Source organism: Jaculus jaculus, chromosome 11, assembly GCF_020740685.1.
Source record: "Jaculus jaculus isolate mJacJac1 chromosome 11, mJacJac1.mat.Y.cur, whole genome shotgun sequence".
Taxonomy (NCBI): domain Eukaryota; kingdom Metazoa; phylum Chordata; class Mammalia; order Rodentia; family Dipodidae; genus Jaculus; species Jaculus jaculus.
Window position 1 is genome coordinate 50,762,078 of NC_059112.1, and position 16,061 is coordinate 50,778,138.

Consider the following 16,061-nt stretch of genomic DNA (forward strand, 5'->3'; position numbering starts at 1 on the left):
AACGACACGCCCTCACCCCAGATAACGTGTTCTCAAGAGGGGAGACCATCCGCTCCCGGCTGGGGCACACGAAGAGGGCACGGTACCGGCGTGGCGGCGGGAGGCGCGCGCGCGTCACGTGGGCTCGAGCACCGCATGGTGGCGGCCCGCGCGTCCTCGCGTCTCAGCAGCGCGGGGTGCGCGCGCCGACGGGGCGGGCGCATGCGCAGGGGGGCGCGCCGCCTCTGCCCCGCGGCGAGGGTGTCTATGGAGAGGCGGCGGCCGCGGCTGCTCCAGCCGAGGTTGAGGCCGCGGAGATGGCGCCCTTCCCGGATGAGGTGGACGTCTTCACCGGCCCGCACTGGCGGATGAAGCAGCTGGTGGGGAGCTACAGCGAGAAGGTAACGGAGCACGGGGGCCTCCCGCTGGGGGCGGCGCGGTCGGCGCAGGGCAGCGGGCCGGCCCCCGGGGCGGCTCGGCCTGCGCTGCGCTGCGCGGTGCCCCAGTCCCGGGTCCGCCGCCGCCGCCGCCTCCCGTGAGCCACCCGCCGGGCGCCCCGCAGCTCGCCACGCCGCGCGGGGTCCCTCGGCTTCGGCCCGGCGCGTCCTGCCGCCCCGGGGCTGGGCCTGCGCGGAGGGAGGGGCGCCCGCGGCCTGCTGCGGCGCCTGGGGAGCGAGGGGCAGCCTCCGGGGACCCGCCGGGCTCTGCCCTGGCACCTGCACGCCCGCCTTCCAGGCTGGCGCTGAGGTTCCCGAGTCGACTGCAGACATCATCCTTCTGACCCTTCCGCGGGCTTCCTGCCTCCTGTTCCGCGGGCGGCCTCCCAGCACTCCTGCGGATTTTGCCGCCTACTTTGAGTGACAGTCTTTAAGAACTCAGAGGACCTGCACTCATCACGCATCCTTATCCTTTGCGACTTTTATTTACCCGAGTATTACTCAGTTGTTGGTTTTGTTACAAGACAGCTGTTCTTCTGTTGTAATTTTATGTTTTTAAGTGGACTGAAATGAAAGGGGCCTCAGGAAAAGTTGGTTTGCCTCCGGAACGCTTTTTGGACTTCTAATGGATGCTGCAGCATAAGCCGAAGAAGCACTTTGTGGACAGAGTTTAGGGGCTTTTGTTCACGAGCCTAAGCATAGAAATAAACTTTTGAATTTTCAAAAATTATGAGACATTCAGGAGCACCACTGCCAACAGCGCACTCAGGGTTCTTAGAGCCCACAGAGGCAGTTGCAAGGTTCCCAGAGTTTTCAGTGCTGGTCCTCACCGAAGATTAGCAATTTGAAGTTTCAGATCTCAGTACCCCTGGCCCACAACCATCTTCTCTCTCCCTCCATTTTGGAAAAAACAAATTATACATACACATATTTCCAAGTCAGGTGTTGTTTTAAACATCAGGACTGTTTAGTTCTGAACGTGGTTGCTTATTAGTTACCTCAAAGGCTATTTGTTCAAAGTTTTGATGCCCAAACCCTCACTAAAATCATAATCTCTTAAGTGTGGAATTCAGCCATCAAGTATAATTTAAAGCTCTCAGGTGAGTGGTGTGCAGCCACTGGTGACTACCAATTACCCAAGAAGTTTAAAAAATAAATAAGCTGTTGAGCAGAAGTTTATGTCCCTGCATTTTTCAGTTGATTGTCTTGTTTTTATCTTCTCTGTCGTTTGAAATTTCTTATTTCTGACAGCATTTTTCAATCTCAAGACAGGAAATTGAGTTTTAAAAATTCTCTCAAAAATCAGAAAGGGAAATTAGTGAGGACTAGTGGCGCCCAAGCTTTTCTACAGTTTCTTATGGGACGAGTGATACAGAGATCCTGATGTTACAGAGAAAATTTTGTCAATGCATGTATTTTTCTATAACTTACAGATAATTGTGATTCCCTAAGTAATTGCAATTTTATTTAGTTCCATTCTAGATTATCCAGCCTTATTTTATAAATCTGAGGAAGTTAGCCAGGTGTGGTGGTACATGCTGTTAATCCCAGTGATAGGTGGATAGCAATGAGTTCCAGACCACCCTGAGACTATATAGTGAATTTCAGGTCAGCCTGGCTAGAATGAGACTCTACCTCAAAAAACCAAAATAATAATAATAATAATAATAATAATAAAAAATTTGAGGAAGTTATTCACAAGTCTTTGTTTTTGTTTTTTGAGACAGTGTCTTGTTTTTGTTTTATGAGACAGTGTTGTATATAGCCCAGGTTGGTCCTGAATTTATTGCCAAGGCTGGCATTGAAGTCCTGACCTTCCTGCTTCTGTATCCTATGTGCCAGGATTACAGGTATGTGCCGCCACATGAGACTCATTATTTTTGTGTCTGTCTGTGGTGATTGAGAAAGTTTGAACAAATTTGAAAAAGAAGCCCTCTACCTCACTTTTTTGAATCTGAGTCATACAAGATTCTTTTCAGTAATTAAATGTTCCCTGTTGCTTAACTAGATTAATAAAGCATTTTCAGTTAGATATAGCCTAAATTAAAGTTACCACTAATTGATTTCTAGCATCATAAAAGTGTTGTCACTAATTCTGAGTTAATTATCTTAATTAATGAGATTGTTGTGTATATTCATCAAGAAGATGAAAAGCTTAATTTTCTGTACTGTGACCAAAAGTGATTTAGCAAAGAAAAAAAAATCCATAGGAATTTTCATCATTATTTCTTCTTTATTAATAATCTCCCCTATTAGGATGCCCCAGGAAGAGCATGACTGGGAAAATATTTGTCACGGCTGAATGGTTCTAAAAGAATTAAGAAATTTTCTTTCTTTTTTTTGCATTTGTTATCACCATCTTTTGGCTCAATAGATTAAGGATAATAAATATGCAGCCTCCAGTAAACTTATCCAAAGTAAGAACTAGTTGTTATGCTCAAAACTAAAAAGCTACAAGCTGTATTATTTCCATGTCTTCTGAATTTTGACTCTGAATACCCTGTAGCTGTGAAGATGTCAGTTTTATTTCCAATATTGAACTTTTAAAATGAAATATGTTTAAAATGCCAATTTCTTAAGCAGCATTCAATAATTTCTATACTTAAACTCATTTTCTGGCCACCATTTATTTGTTGCAGGTGATGTTAAATATTGCTTTATCATACTGAATTTAATTCTTTTACACTTTCTTTTTAGTTATTTATTTGAGAGAGAGAGAGAAGGAATACGGATGAGCATTCTAGGGCCTCTAGCCCTTGCAGATGAACTCCAGACACATGTGTCACCTTGTGCATCTGGCTTATGTGGGTCCTGAGGAATAGAACCTGGGTCATTTGGCTTTGCAGCCCTTAATTTAATATTTTGCTGTAGGTTTTCTTTTATAAAAGTTCTTATGGAAAAGCTTTTATTGACCCTTGCTACCCAAACAACAGGCCTTTTGGATAGGAATAAGTAGGGAGTACTTCTGTGTTACAGCCTGGGATTTGTAGGCCTAGATGAGATAAGCTGAGGGTAGTTAGTGATAGGTCCAAATGGAAATCCAAGTCCACATCGAGATTCTTAGCTTAATCTTTTCCATGTGAAAGTACTCTAATTTCTGATTTGTTTTGTAACTGCAGAGAATTTTTTTTTATTTTTGTAATTCACAGACCTTCCAAATTGGGCTGAACTCAGTAAAAAATTTATATTGAATGATACCCTTTTCCCATTTTCCTTCTAATTCTCAGTTTGCCCAATCTTTTAAACCTAATTCTGTAGATGAGTATGGAGTTTTCTACTTATAAGTCGTGTTCACTGTTGAGAAGTTCACAATTTCAGATGTAACAGCATCTGTGTTAATATGGAAAGTAGAGTATGATGGGAGCAAAGAGAAGTATGTGGTCCAGTCCATATGAAACAGTACAAGTATTCCTTTTGAACTTTGTTCCTGAGAACTAAGTTAGGTGGTTGTTGGAAGGATACTAGAGAGATTTTCAGACTTAGACCTAAAGCATTTATGAAAGTTTGAATTGATGGAGGCCTTAGGAAATGCCTGAGTTTTTCAGGTATATTAAAAGTGCCATCATCTTTATCATTTGTTTCAAAAAAACAAAAAAAAAAAAACAAAAAAAACCCACAAACAACAGAAAAGGACATTTTATGACCATAGCTAAGAAGCTCAACATGATTTGTATAGATTACTTTTATAAAACTTGTATGTAACTTTCTGGTCGGGTTTCCTTGTTTTTCTCATTTGTCTACATTCCTGTAACATTGGCATTTGGGAGATTGATTTAAATGGAGAGAATATTGAATTGAGAACTGGGTTAGAAAGGAAAGGGGAATTTAATGAATTCTTACTACATACTGACATAATCCTCACGATAGCCCTGTAATACAAGCATTATCCCTAATTTAAAAGTGAGGAAACAGTCTTAGTGGTTAAATAATTTACCCAATTCACTCAACTAGTAATTAGTAGAACCTGCATTTTAATCTTAGGACTTTTAACTCCTCTGAAGTCTTTTTTTTTTTTTTTTTTCCCTTATTCACCTAGTTGCTCATTACTAACTGACTTTATGCACAACAGGTCATTGCTTCTAGACCTGTTGTGCATAAAGTCAGTTAGACATTGCATCTTACAGACAGAGCATGTATCAAGAATCATAAAAGCTGAATCTCACCTGCATAGTTCTTTGATTTAGGCCAAAATATTTCTGTGAGCCTGTTTTTGAATAGACACAATAAAGATATTTCTCATTCTAATATTGTTTTAAGAAGTAATATTTTAAAACACCTAGTATAGACTCTAGCACATTATATGCCTCAGTATAGCCTAGAATGGCTAATGCCTAGGTTTTATGTTTTTTTCTCAAGTAAGTCTAGATGTTTGACTATATTTACAGAGGGAAACAAAATATTGAGAAAAATAGTTTTTAAAGAATTATAAATGTATGTATGTTGCCTTGTTTGTGGTACAGGAGATTGAATCCAGGTCCTTGCACATGCACATTCTACTTGCTGAGCAACTGCAGCATGACTTCTTTTAACTGCTAAATCCACTAACATTTGGTGCCAGGTTAATAGCATTTGTACTTTTCATGTGGAGAAAAATTGATTTAGGTATTTTTTTTTTTTTAACTATCTAAACTTGGAGGTGGGGGGAAGAGAAAGACAGACAATATGGATTCCCTAGGATCTCTTGCCTGTGCAAATGAACTCCAAATGCATGTTCCAGTTTTTGCATCTGCCTTTACATGAGTATAGGGGAATTGAACCTGAGCTGGCAGGCTTTGCAAGCTAGTGTCTTTAACCACTGAGTCATCTTTCCTGCCTAGATTTGGGTACTATTTATTATAAGGACCTCTTTTTCTCCTTCTTTTCGTTACTGTTCTTTGGTCTTGTCTTTATTTATTAATCAAGTCAAGAAATACTGAGGATTTTAACCCAAATGAAAATCTTAATTTCTTCATCTAGTGTATAAATTTTTTTCTCCCCCAAGAATATGACTTTTTAAAAATTTTATTTATTTATTTGAGAGACAGAGAAAGAGAGTACGTGAGAGATTGGGCATTCCAGGCCCTGTAGTCATTGCAAACAAACTCCAGACACATGTGACACCTTATGCAATTGGCTTATGTGGGTACTGGAGAATTGAACCTGGGTCCTTACACTTTATAGTCAGATGCCTTAACCACTAAGCTATCTCTTCACCCTGTAAATGTGACTTTTTATCTTTGTTTTAAGCTTTGTTGAAGTGTAATCGACAAAAATTACACATATTCAAGATACACTGTGGTATGATCCACATACATCGTTTGTACTTACTACCAAAATGTAATTAACCAACACATCCATTGCCATAATTACCCTTTTTGTATGGGGGAATAGAGGGATTAGGACATTTATGATGTTTTCTTAGCAAATTTTAAGTATACAGTTTTGTTAGTGTTAATACTCTTTTTTTTTTTTTTTGAGTAGTCTTATTCAACCCTGGTGGACCTGTAACTTCTGTAGCCCAGGGTGGTCTGCTACTCATGATCTTCCTACCTCAGCCTTCTGAGTGCTTGGATATTAAAGGAAGGAGGCAGGAGCTATCAGCCACCATGCATATTTGCACTTTTTTTCTTTTTTTAAACTTTTTGTTATTTATATTTATTTATTTGAGAGTGACAGACAGAGAGAGAAAGAGGCAGAGAGAGAGAGAATGGGCGCGCCAGGGCCTCCAGCCACTGCAAATGAACTCCAGACGCGTGCGCCCCCTTTTGCATCTGGCTAACGTGGGTCCTGGGGAACCGAGCCTCGAACCAGGGTCCTTAGGCTTCACAGGCAAGTGCGTAACCGCTAAGCCATCTCTCCAGCCCACTTTTTTTCTTTTTGAGGTAGATTCTTGCTCTATCCCAGGCTGACTTGGAATTTACTATGTAGTCTCAGGCTGTCCATTGACCTCACAATGATACTCTTATCTCAGCCTCCTGAGTGCTGGACTCAAAGATGTGTGCCTCCATGCCTGGTCTTTGATACAGGTTTTTGAAGAATATATTTCTTATTTGCGAGGGGGGGGGGCAGTGTGTGAGGTGGAGGGCAAGCCAGGGCTTCCACTGCAAATGAACTCCAGAGGCATGAACCACTTCATGTATCTGGCTTTACATGCTACTGGGTAATCAAACCCAGGCTGTTAGGCTTTGCAAGCAAGAGCCTTTAAGAGCTTAGCCATCTCCCCAGCCCCACACCCAATTTTATAACAATTTTTTTGAACTCAGGTGAGTGCACTGTCATCATGCTGCACATTAGATTACCCAGCTTTACTTAAAAGTGAAAACATGTGGTCTTTGGATAACATCTCCACACTTCTTCCAACCCTAGACAGTTATCATTCTTTTTTTATGAGCTCGATTTTTAAAAGTTATACTTGTAAGGGCTGAAGAGATTGCTTAGCAGTTAAGGCGCTTGGCTGAGAAGCCTAAGGATCCACGGTCAGTTCCCCAGGACCCCTGTAAGACAGATGCACAAGGTGGCACATGTATCTAGAGTTCATTTGCACTGGCTAGAAGCCAGCCCTGTTGTGCCCATTCTCTCCCTATCGACCTCTTTTTCTCTCTGTCTCACAAGTAAGTAAAGAAAAATATTTTTAAAAAGATATACCTACAAATGAGACCATATTTATTTCTTTTAACCTAACGTGCTCCAGGTTCATCCATGTTGTTCCAAATGACAGAATTTCCTTATTTTTTTAAAATATATTTATTTGAGAGAGAGAGAGAGAGAAAGAGAGAGACAGAGAATAGGTGCGCCAGGGCCTCTAGCCACTGGAAATGAACTCCAGATGCGTGCACCCCTTGTGCATCTGGCTTATGGGCCTGGAGAGTTGAACTGGGATCCTTTAGCTTTGCAGGCAATGCCTTAACTGCTAAGCCATCTCTCCAGCCCAGAAGTTCCTTCTTTTTATTGGCTTAATAATACGTCCCTCTCTGGGTGTCTGTATATGTAATATATTTTTCTTATCCACCAGACTTGCAGAGTTGTTTGTATATCTTGTCTATTGTGAACACTACCATGGTGGTTTGATTCAGGTGTGCCCATAAACTTGGGTACTCTGAATGCTAATCTCCCCAGCTGATGGCAATTGGAAATTAAAGCCACATGGAGGCAGTGTCTTGTTGGGGGCAGGCTTATGGGTATTATAGTCAGTTTTCCCTTGCCAGTGTTTGGCATACTCCTGTACAGTTATTGTCCACCCTCTGCTTCTGCCATCATTTTCCCCTGCCATTATGGAGCTACCCCTCAAGTCTGTAAACCAAAATAAGCTTTTTAAAAAAAATTCTTTTTAAAATTTATTTATTTAACAAAGAAAGAAAGAATGGGTACACCAGGGCCTGTAGCCACTGCAAACAAACTCCAGATGCATGTACCCCCTTGTGTATCTGGCTAATATGGGTCCTGGGGAATTGAACCTGGGTCCTTTGGCTTTGCAGGCAAATGCCTTAACTGCAAAGCCATCCCTCCAGCCCCCAAATACCCCCCCCCCCCCGCCAGAAGCTGCTCTTACTTGGCTGATTTCTGCCAGCAATGTGAACCTTATTGCAACAACTATAGCATCTAGCATACAGATAGATGTGGAACTGTAAATAGTTGGATATTGATTTTGTTTTCTTTGGACATATACATAGAATAGGGTTGATACATAATTTTTAATATTTTTTTTGAGAAATTCCCATACTACTTTCGTAATGGTTTTATTTTTGGTTAAATATGAAAACCATAACGTAAAAGCATAAATAGGGGAGATAAATGTTATATTCTGTGCTCTTTAAATCTATTAACATTAAATCCTCACCAGAGCCAATGCAGTAGTGTAGTGTTGCAACTTCTTTCTTTCTCAGTGCTGTGTGACAAACACCCTATCAGAAGCAGCTTATTGTAGGACAGGGTTTATTTTAGGCTTACATATTCAGGGGACGTTTCATCAGGGCAGAAGAAGCTGACTCACTTCTATACAACTTTAGCAGAGAGAGACACCACCAACAGCCAGCAAACATGGAACAGCTAGAGCTCAAACTGGCTCTTTACACGCTTTTAAGGTGGGATTGAAAGATCTTTCCCCAGTAACACCTCCTCCAGCAGGCTGCCAGAGACTTAAGTAAGAAACTTAACCTTAATCAAAAATCGCTGAGGCTATGGGGAACATACATTTGCAGTCAAACCACCACAAGTAGTTAATAGTGTTAACACTGTTCATCAGATACAGAAACTAAGGTGTAGTGATAGTGACTTGATGGCAGAGTCAACTGGTGATAATGATCTGGCTCCAGTTTCATTACTTTGACCACACTGCTAGATTTGACTCTGTAGTGTTTATGTAGCTAACTTGCTTCTCAGTTGGTAATATGAAACAGGTCTTTACTTGAAATCTAAAAGAATTTCCAGTGAGAAAGTTATAAGAATTTCCTGCGTTTTTCTTAAAATGTTATGTTTCTGAACTCATGTGAGAGTATTTGTTTTTACTTTTGTGGTACTTTAAAAAGTTTTGTCAGTGGGCGTGGTGGCACACACCTTTAATCCCAGCACTTGGGAAGCAGAGGTAGGAGGATCACTATGAGTTCGAGGCCACCCCAAGAATACAGAGTGAATTCCAGGTCAGCCTGGGCTAGAGTGAGACCCTACCTTAAAAAAACAAAAAAAAAAAAAACAAACAAACACACAAACAAAAAAGTTGGGATTGTTAATTTGATTTACAACATATTTGTACTATGACTTTCTTTTCCCTCCTTGGTGCTGGGGATAAACTCAGGGCCTTGTGCTTGCTAGGCAGAGGCTCTACCACTGAATTATATCCCCAGTCTCTGTGCTAAGACTTTTAAAGGTATTTTTGTTTGTTTTATTCTTTTCCCCATTTAAGGAAAATGATTCATCATGGTAGTATTTGCAACTAGTAGTCAGTGATGAGGTTTGCTGTAAACTGGTATCATTTCTGAACATCCTTAAATACACAGTATGAGTTTTATCAGATTTGCCCTGCATACTGTTTTTGTTTTGGCTCAAGAGCTAAGTTATTTGTACATTGTTACATTGTTTGTGGGGAAAAGGATACGTGGGACATAAAAATTATATGAAAATTTTAATTTCAGTGTTTTTAAATACAAAGTTGTATGGAAATATAGCCATAAGCATTTGTTTACATGTTGCTTGTAACTACTTTTTTTTTTTTTTTTTTGAGGTAGGGTCTCACTCTAGCTCAGGCTATCCTGGAACTCACTATGGAGTTTCAGGGTAACCTTGAACTCATGGCAATCCGGCAATCCTCCTACCTCTGCTGGGATTAAAGGCGTGTACCACCACGCCCGGCTTTGTAACTACTTTTGTGCTGTAGCCGCTGAGTCAAGTAGTTTGCAGACTTACGTCCTTGAAAATTCAAAGATTTATGGTCCAACTCTGCACAAAAAGTTGCCAGACTGTGTTCTAGATGATGTACTCATGTATTGTGGGTCACTCCTTTCTGTATTCTTTGCATTAGAATGTAGATTCTATAAAGGTTGAGGTTTTCTTTGTGTTTACCATGAATCCAAGTGATCAGGACAAGTACCTGGCTCATCATAGCTGGTCAAAGAATATTTGAACAGAGTAAAAGATGCATGAATTTATAAAACAAAATTCAGCTTTCAAAAAGATGCTAGTTAACCCTAGTATAGTACAGGTATTTTCTTCCCATTTAGCACCAATAATAATAATAATAATAATAATAATAGTAATAAAAGACATTGAGAGGAAAGGTGACTTACCCAGGTAAACTATTGGTAGAACTGGATTTGGTTTAGGAAATCTGATGTTAGTATTGATTTTGAATGTTCTTACAGCTAGTCCACACTGCTCTTATAGAAGATGCACACTTAATTCTATATGTAGAATATTCTCAGTGATCCTACAGCTAGTCTACACTACTTTTCACAAAAGATGCACACTACTTTTCACAAAAGATGCACACTTAATTCTGTGTAGCAGATTCTCAATGGTCTTACAGCTAGTCCATACTGCTGTTCACAAAAGATGCACACTTAATTCTGCATGTAGTAGATTCTCAGTGGTCTTATAGCTAGTCCACACTGCTATTCACAGAAGATACATACTTAATTGTGTGTAGTAGATTCTCACTGACCTTACAGCTAGTCCATACTGCTGTTCTCAGAAGATGCATAGTGTTGCAGTCAGGTTTACATTGTTGGCAGAAAACACATGATCAAGAGCATCTTATGGGAAAAAGGACTTATTTTGGCTTACTGACTTGAGGGAAAGCTCCATGATGGCAGGGAAAATGATGGCATGAGCAGAGGGTGGGCATCATCTCCTGGCCAACATCAGATAGACAATAGCAACAGGAAAGTGTGCCAAACACTGGCAAGGGGAAACTGGCTATAATAATACCAATAATCCTGCCTCCAACAATACACTGCCTCTAGGAGGCATTAATTCCCAAATCTCCATCAGGTGGGAACCTAGCGTTCAGATCATCTATGTTTATGGGGGACACCTGAATCAAACCACCATATTCCACCACTGGTCCCCATAAACTGATAACTATCCATGATGTAAAATGCAATGCATTCAGTCCAACTTAAAAAGTCCTCATAGGTTCTTTTAAAATATTTATTTAGCCGGGCGTGGTGGCGCACGCCTTTAATCCTAGCACTCGGGAGGCAGAGGTAGGAGGATCACCATGAGTTCGAGGCCACCCTGAGACTACATAGTGAATTCCAAGTCAGCCTGGACTAAAGTGAGACCTTGCCTTGAAAAACCAAAATAAATAAATAAATAAATAAATAAATAAATAAATAAATAAAATATTTATTTATTTATTTATTTACTTGAGAGAGAAAGAGGTACAAAGAGAGAGAGAGAGAGAGAATATGAATATGGGTGTACCAGGGCCTCCAACTACTGCAAACGAACTCCAGATGCATGCGCTCCCTTGTACATCCTGGCTTATATGGGTCCTGGAGAATTGAACTGGGGTCCTTTGGCTTTGCAGGCAAATGCCTTAACTGCTAAACCATCTCTCCAACCACCCCCCATAGTTCTTATCAGTCCTAATAATGTTCAAACATTCCCATAGCCTGAGATCTTTTAACTGAGCCATAATACCAAAAAAAAAAAAAAAATTCAAAAAACCCACAATGGCACAGAATAAACATTCAGACCGCAAAAGATAGCATTGAGCATAGCAAAGAAATACTCTGCCAATACAAGATTTAAACAGGGCAAACATCAAACTCTGTATCTCCTACTCCAGCAACTCTAACCAGTGACAAGTCTCCAAGTCTGATGATTCTAACCAGCAACAAGTCTCTGGAGTTCCAGTTCCACCCCTCCAGCTAGTCTACTCAAAGTTCTGCAAAACTTCATCGGGGGCCAACAGATCTCCTTAGGAGCTGTCTTGTGGTCCTGGCATCTCCACTTGGGTCTATACTGCAACCCACGGTTCATCCTCACATCTCCATCCAGGCATCCAGTAAACGTGCTTCACACTGCCCATGGCCATTTTTAGAACACAAGACTGCTACAAATTTAATGACCCTGTCTTGCTTGCATTTCTCATACTCCACAATACCAGGTGGGGTGCCAATTTGTTTTTCCTGGGGGGAATAAAGCAGACTTCGAGAATAGGACACACCTTGAACATTCAGGCCCCTTCAAAAGAGTCTACATTCTTCTTGGTGCCCCCGTGAAGGTCAGGTGGTCCCATTTCAATGGTTGTGATCTCTCATTTGTAGCTGAATGGGCAGCAGTTTAGTCCCAAAGATTTCATTTTTTTCTGTGCCTATCCCTCTACTCACACCAGTCTATTTCTACACAATGCAACCCTGAACAAATTCTCAGGACACGGGCATAACAGCATGCCTCTCACACAACCTGCTTCTAGCAGTCCAGGCAAAGCCATTTCTCACCTTCACAAGCTAAACCTCATAGTCAATAGTTCCTACTGCATTCAGGTCTTCCAGTTCTGACTGGAATAGTCCATCAAGCTGTACTTACAGCACTTCAAGACATCTCTTAGTCCAAGATTTCAAATTCATCCACATTCCTCCTGCAAAGCAATTCCAAAAGGCCAAAGTGACACAGTCAGGTTTCTAGCAACAATAGCCCTACACCTTGTACCACCTTTACTGTTACAGTTAGATTTGCATCGCTGACAGAAAACACCCAACCAAGAGCAGCTTATGGGGGGGGGTAGGGGGAGGGGGAAGGTTTATTTTGGTTTATAGACTCGAGGGGAAAGCTCCATGATGGCAGGGGAAAATGATGGCATGAGCAGTGGGTGGACATCATCTTATTACCAATATCAGGTGGACAACAGCAACAGGAAAATGTGCCAAACACTGGCAGGGGGAAACTGGCTGTAATAATACCCATAAGCCCCTCCCCAGCAATACACTGCCTCCAGAAGATTGATTCCCAAATCTCCATCAGGAGGGAACCTAGCATTCAGAATTCCTAAGTTTATAGAGGACGCCTGAATCAAACCACCACACAGAAGATGCATGCTTAATTCTATGTGTAGTAGATTCTTGGTGATGTTACATCTAGTCCACACTGCTCTTCACAGAAGATGCATACTTAATTTTGTGTAGTAGACTCTCAGTGCTCTCACAGCTACTTTATTCTCCTATTTGCAGATGTGTACTTAATTTTGTATAGATTGGTTTTCCTTAGGAATTGTATGTCATCATTTTCAATGGTTTGTCACCAGGTCGCAATTCTTGATGTGAAAAGACAGTGTAGACTGAACTCCATTTTAACCTTGTTAGACCAGGCTTCAGAAGGCAAACCTAAAAAGTTTGGTGTTAGTAGCATTTGCCATTTCATTTACATACATGTTATATTAGCTTAATTCTTTCCCCTTTAAAAATGAATTTTGAAAGTGGAATTGATAAAATAGAAGGTAGACTAATACAGATTATGAAGAATTGCTTACATATGCATAAACATTTTTTCCTGTTGAATACTAGAATATGTACAAATCATGTTTTATTTCTGCATCTTTTTATTGATTTGTGTCCTTCACATGGATTGACTTTCCCTTGTTCTAGTGCATTAGGCTTCTGCATTGTACTATTGTAATACCTGCCACTCATAAGTGATTCTTATATAAGCTATCAAGTATTTATATCAATTTTCTTTTTTTTTTTTTAAATTTTTTTTGGTTTATTTTTATTTATTTGAGAGCAACAGACAGAGAACGAGGCAGAGAGATAGAGAGAGAGAGAGAGAGGGAGAGACAATGGGCGTGCCAGGGCTACCAGCCACTGCAAACGAACTCCAGACGTGTGCGCCCCCTTGTGCATCTGGCTAACATGGGACCTGGGGAACCGAGCCTTGAACCGGGGTCCTTAGGCTTCACAGGCAAGCGCTTAACCGCTAAGCCATCTCTCCAGCCCTATATCAATTTTCTTAAAAGTATAGCTCTGTTAAATTATCTAGTAATGTTCTTATAGCTCAATATTTTTTATTTCTTTCCTGAACAGATGAGTTTCATTTTGATATTAAAATTAAAACAAATTGTAGTGGAATTTTTAAAATATTTTTATTTATTTATTAGAGAGGGAGAGAGAGTGAGAGTGAGAATGGGCATGCCAGGGCCTCTAGCTGCTGCAAACAAACTCCAGAAGTATGTGCCATCATGTGCATCTGGCTTATGTGGGAGCTGGAGAATTCAGCCTGGGTCCTCAGGTTTCATAGGCAAGTGTCTTAATCGCTAAACTGTCCCTCCAGCCCAATATTTTAAATTGTATATGTAGTTATGTCATACAGGATATCTTGCACAAAGGAAAAAGAAACCATGGGGCTGGAGAGATGGCTTAGTTGTTAAGGTACTTGCCTGTGAAGCCTACAGACCCAGGTTCCACTACCTAGAACTCATGTAAGCCAGAGGCACAAGGTGATACATGCACACAATGTCACAAATGCACACAATGGGGAAAACACATCTGGAGTTTGATTTCAGTGGCTAGAGGCCCTGGCACACCAATTCTCCCTTCTTCCCTGTCCTTCATTAAAAAATAAATCACATTCTACATTGTCTTAAGCTAACTCTTTCAATGTTTTTGTATGTCTCTCTGGTATCCCTGCCTGTTAATGACATATTTGAGTAATGGAATTTTAGGATTGGTGGGAACCAGGGCTAATCTTGTTTTCTTTAAAGAAAGTATGTGTCTTGTTCATGTTCCTGTATCACCAAGTCCTTGAGGATGCAAACCAACAACTTCATGGCTAATCCTCTTTTCTTTTCCCTCCTTCCCTTCCTCCCCCCTTCCTCCCTCCTTTCCTTGCTTTCTTTCTGTCTTTTTTTGAGATTTGAGATAGGGGCTCACTCTTACTCATGCTAACCTGGAACTCACTCTGTAGCTCAGGCTGTCCTCAAACTTTAACCTAGCCTTAGAGTGCTGGGATTAAAGGTGTAAACCACCATGCCAAGCTCCAGTGTAATTGTCAATTATACCATTCTGAGTTGGCATTTTATGACTTTCCTTTAGTTGTACTGTAGGCCAATGTAAGAAAAATACAATGCTATGTGCAAAAGCTTAGTGCATTTTTGAATACATCTTATCATTACATTGTTTCATATTTTGATTTATTATGCTTTTCTTTTAAAATTTTTATTCAGCTTTCCAAAACCAACTTTTCCAATAACAACGATTTCCGTGCTCTTCTACAATCTTTGTATGCTACTTTTGAAGAGTTCAAAATGCATGAGCAGATTGAGAATGAATACATTATTGGTTTGCTTCAGCAACGTAGCCGGACCATTTATAATGTACATTCTGACAATAAACTCTCAGAGATGCTTAGTCTCTTTGAAAAGGGGCTGAAGAATATTAAGGTGAGTTACAAAAATGGGTATATGTTCTCCTCTGTTATGCCATTGGCAAACTTTAATAGTGATTTACAGTAAATAGCATTATTTTAAGGAAAAATAATCGTTCACTTATTAAGGCTGGAAAGACTGCAAAAAGGATGACTACAGTAAGAAAGAAAGATATAACTCAAGTATAAATACAGGAGTAAATAGGAATGTATAGTTGGGAAGCAGGGAATGAGCCAGTACATAGAAAATTCTTAAGAGAAAAATATCAAGATAAGCAAGATTCTTAATAGATTTTTTGTTGAAGGAGAGGCCAGAGCAGAAAGCCATTGGGGCTGGTGGCTTGATGAGGAATTTGATTAGAATATTGAGTTAATCACATACCAGGGGTAAGTGATTTTTGCAGACTTTGAGTAGTATTCTTGCTAAGCTATGTTGAGGATTCAGAGGAGTCTGTCTTAGGTTTGGTGAGAGTCTGTCAGTTATCTTCTTTATTAGTATTTAATAAAATTTATAATGAATACTGATCACCAAGGCTTAAAGTTGTTTTTAAGCTGAAATTCTAATTACCATGAAAGTGTTACTATAACCGTTGCTAAATTCTTAAGGCTATTAATGCAAACACTAGAAATATTAGTGACTGATAGTATAATTGCTATTTAGGATGCATATATTTTATAAATTTTAAAATTGAAGGCTGTGGGTGTGGTTCAGAGATTTTGCCTAGTGTAAGGCCTCGGTTTCAATCCCTGTCACTGAAAAAAATTGAATGGCAGCTGTATTGTTTATTTTATTTATTATTATTTTGTTTT

General features: G+C 40.3%; 1 protein-coding gene across 1 annotated transcript in view; it reads left to right on the forward strand.

The window, feature by feature from the left end:
- The first annotated feature begins 222 nt into the window (after positions 1-222).
- Positions 223-16,061, forward strand: part of Fbxl5 (F-box and leucine rich repeat protein 5) — a 51,509-nt gene continuing 35,670 nt past the window's right edge. Inside the window, exons 1-2 of the mRNA XM_004656069.2 lie at positions 223-380; positions 15,052-15,267. Of these exons, the coding sequence (XP_004656126.1) occupies positions 297-380; positions 15,052-15,267 (300 nt within the window). The 5' untranslated portion in view covers positions 223-296. The remainder of the gene's footprint in view (positions 381-15,051; positions 15,268-16,061) is intronic.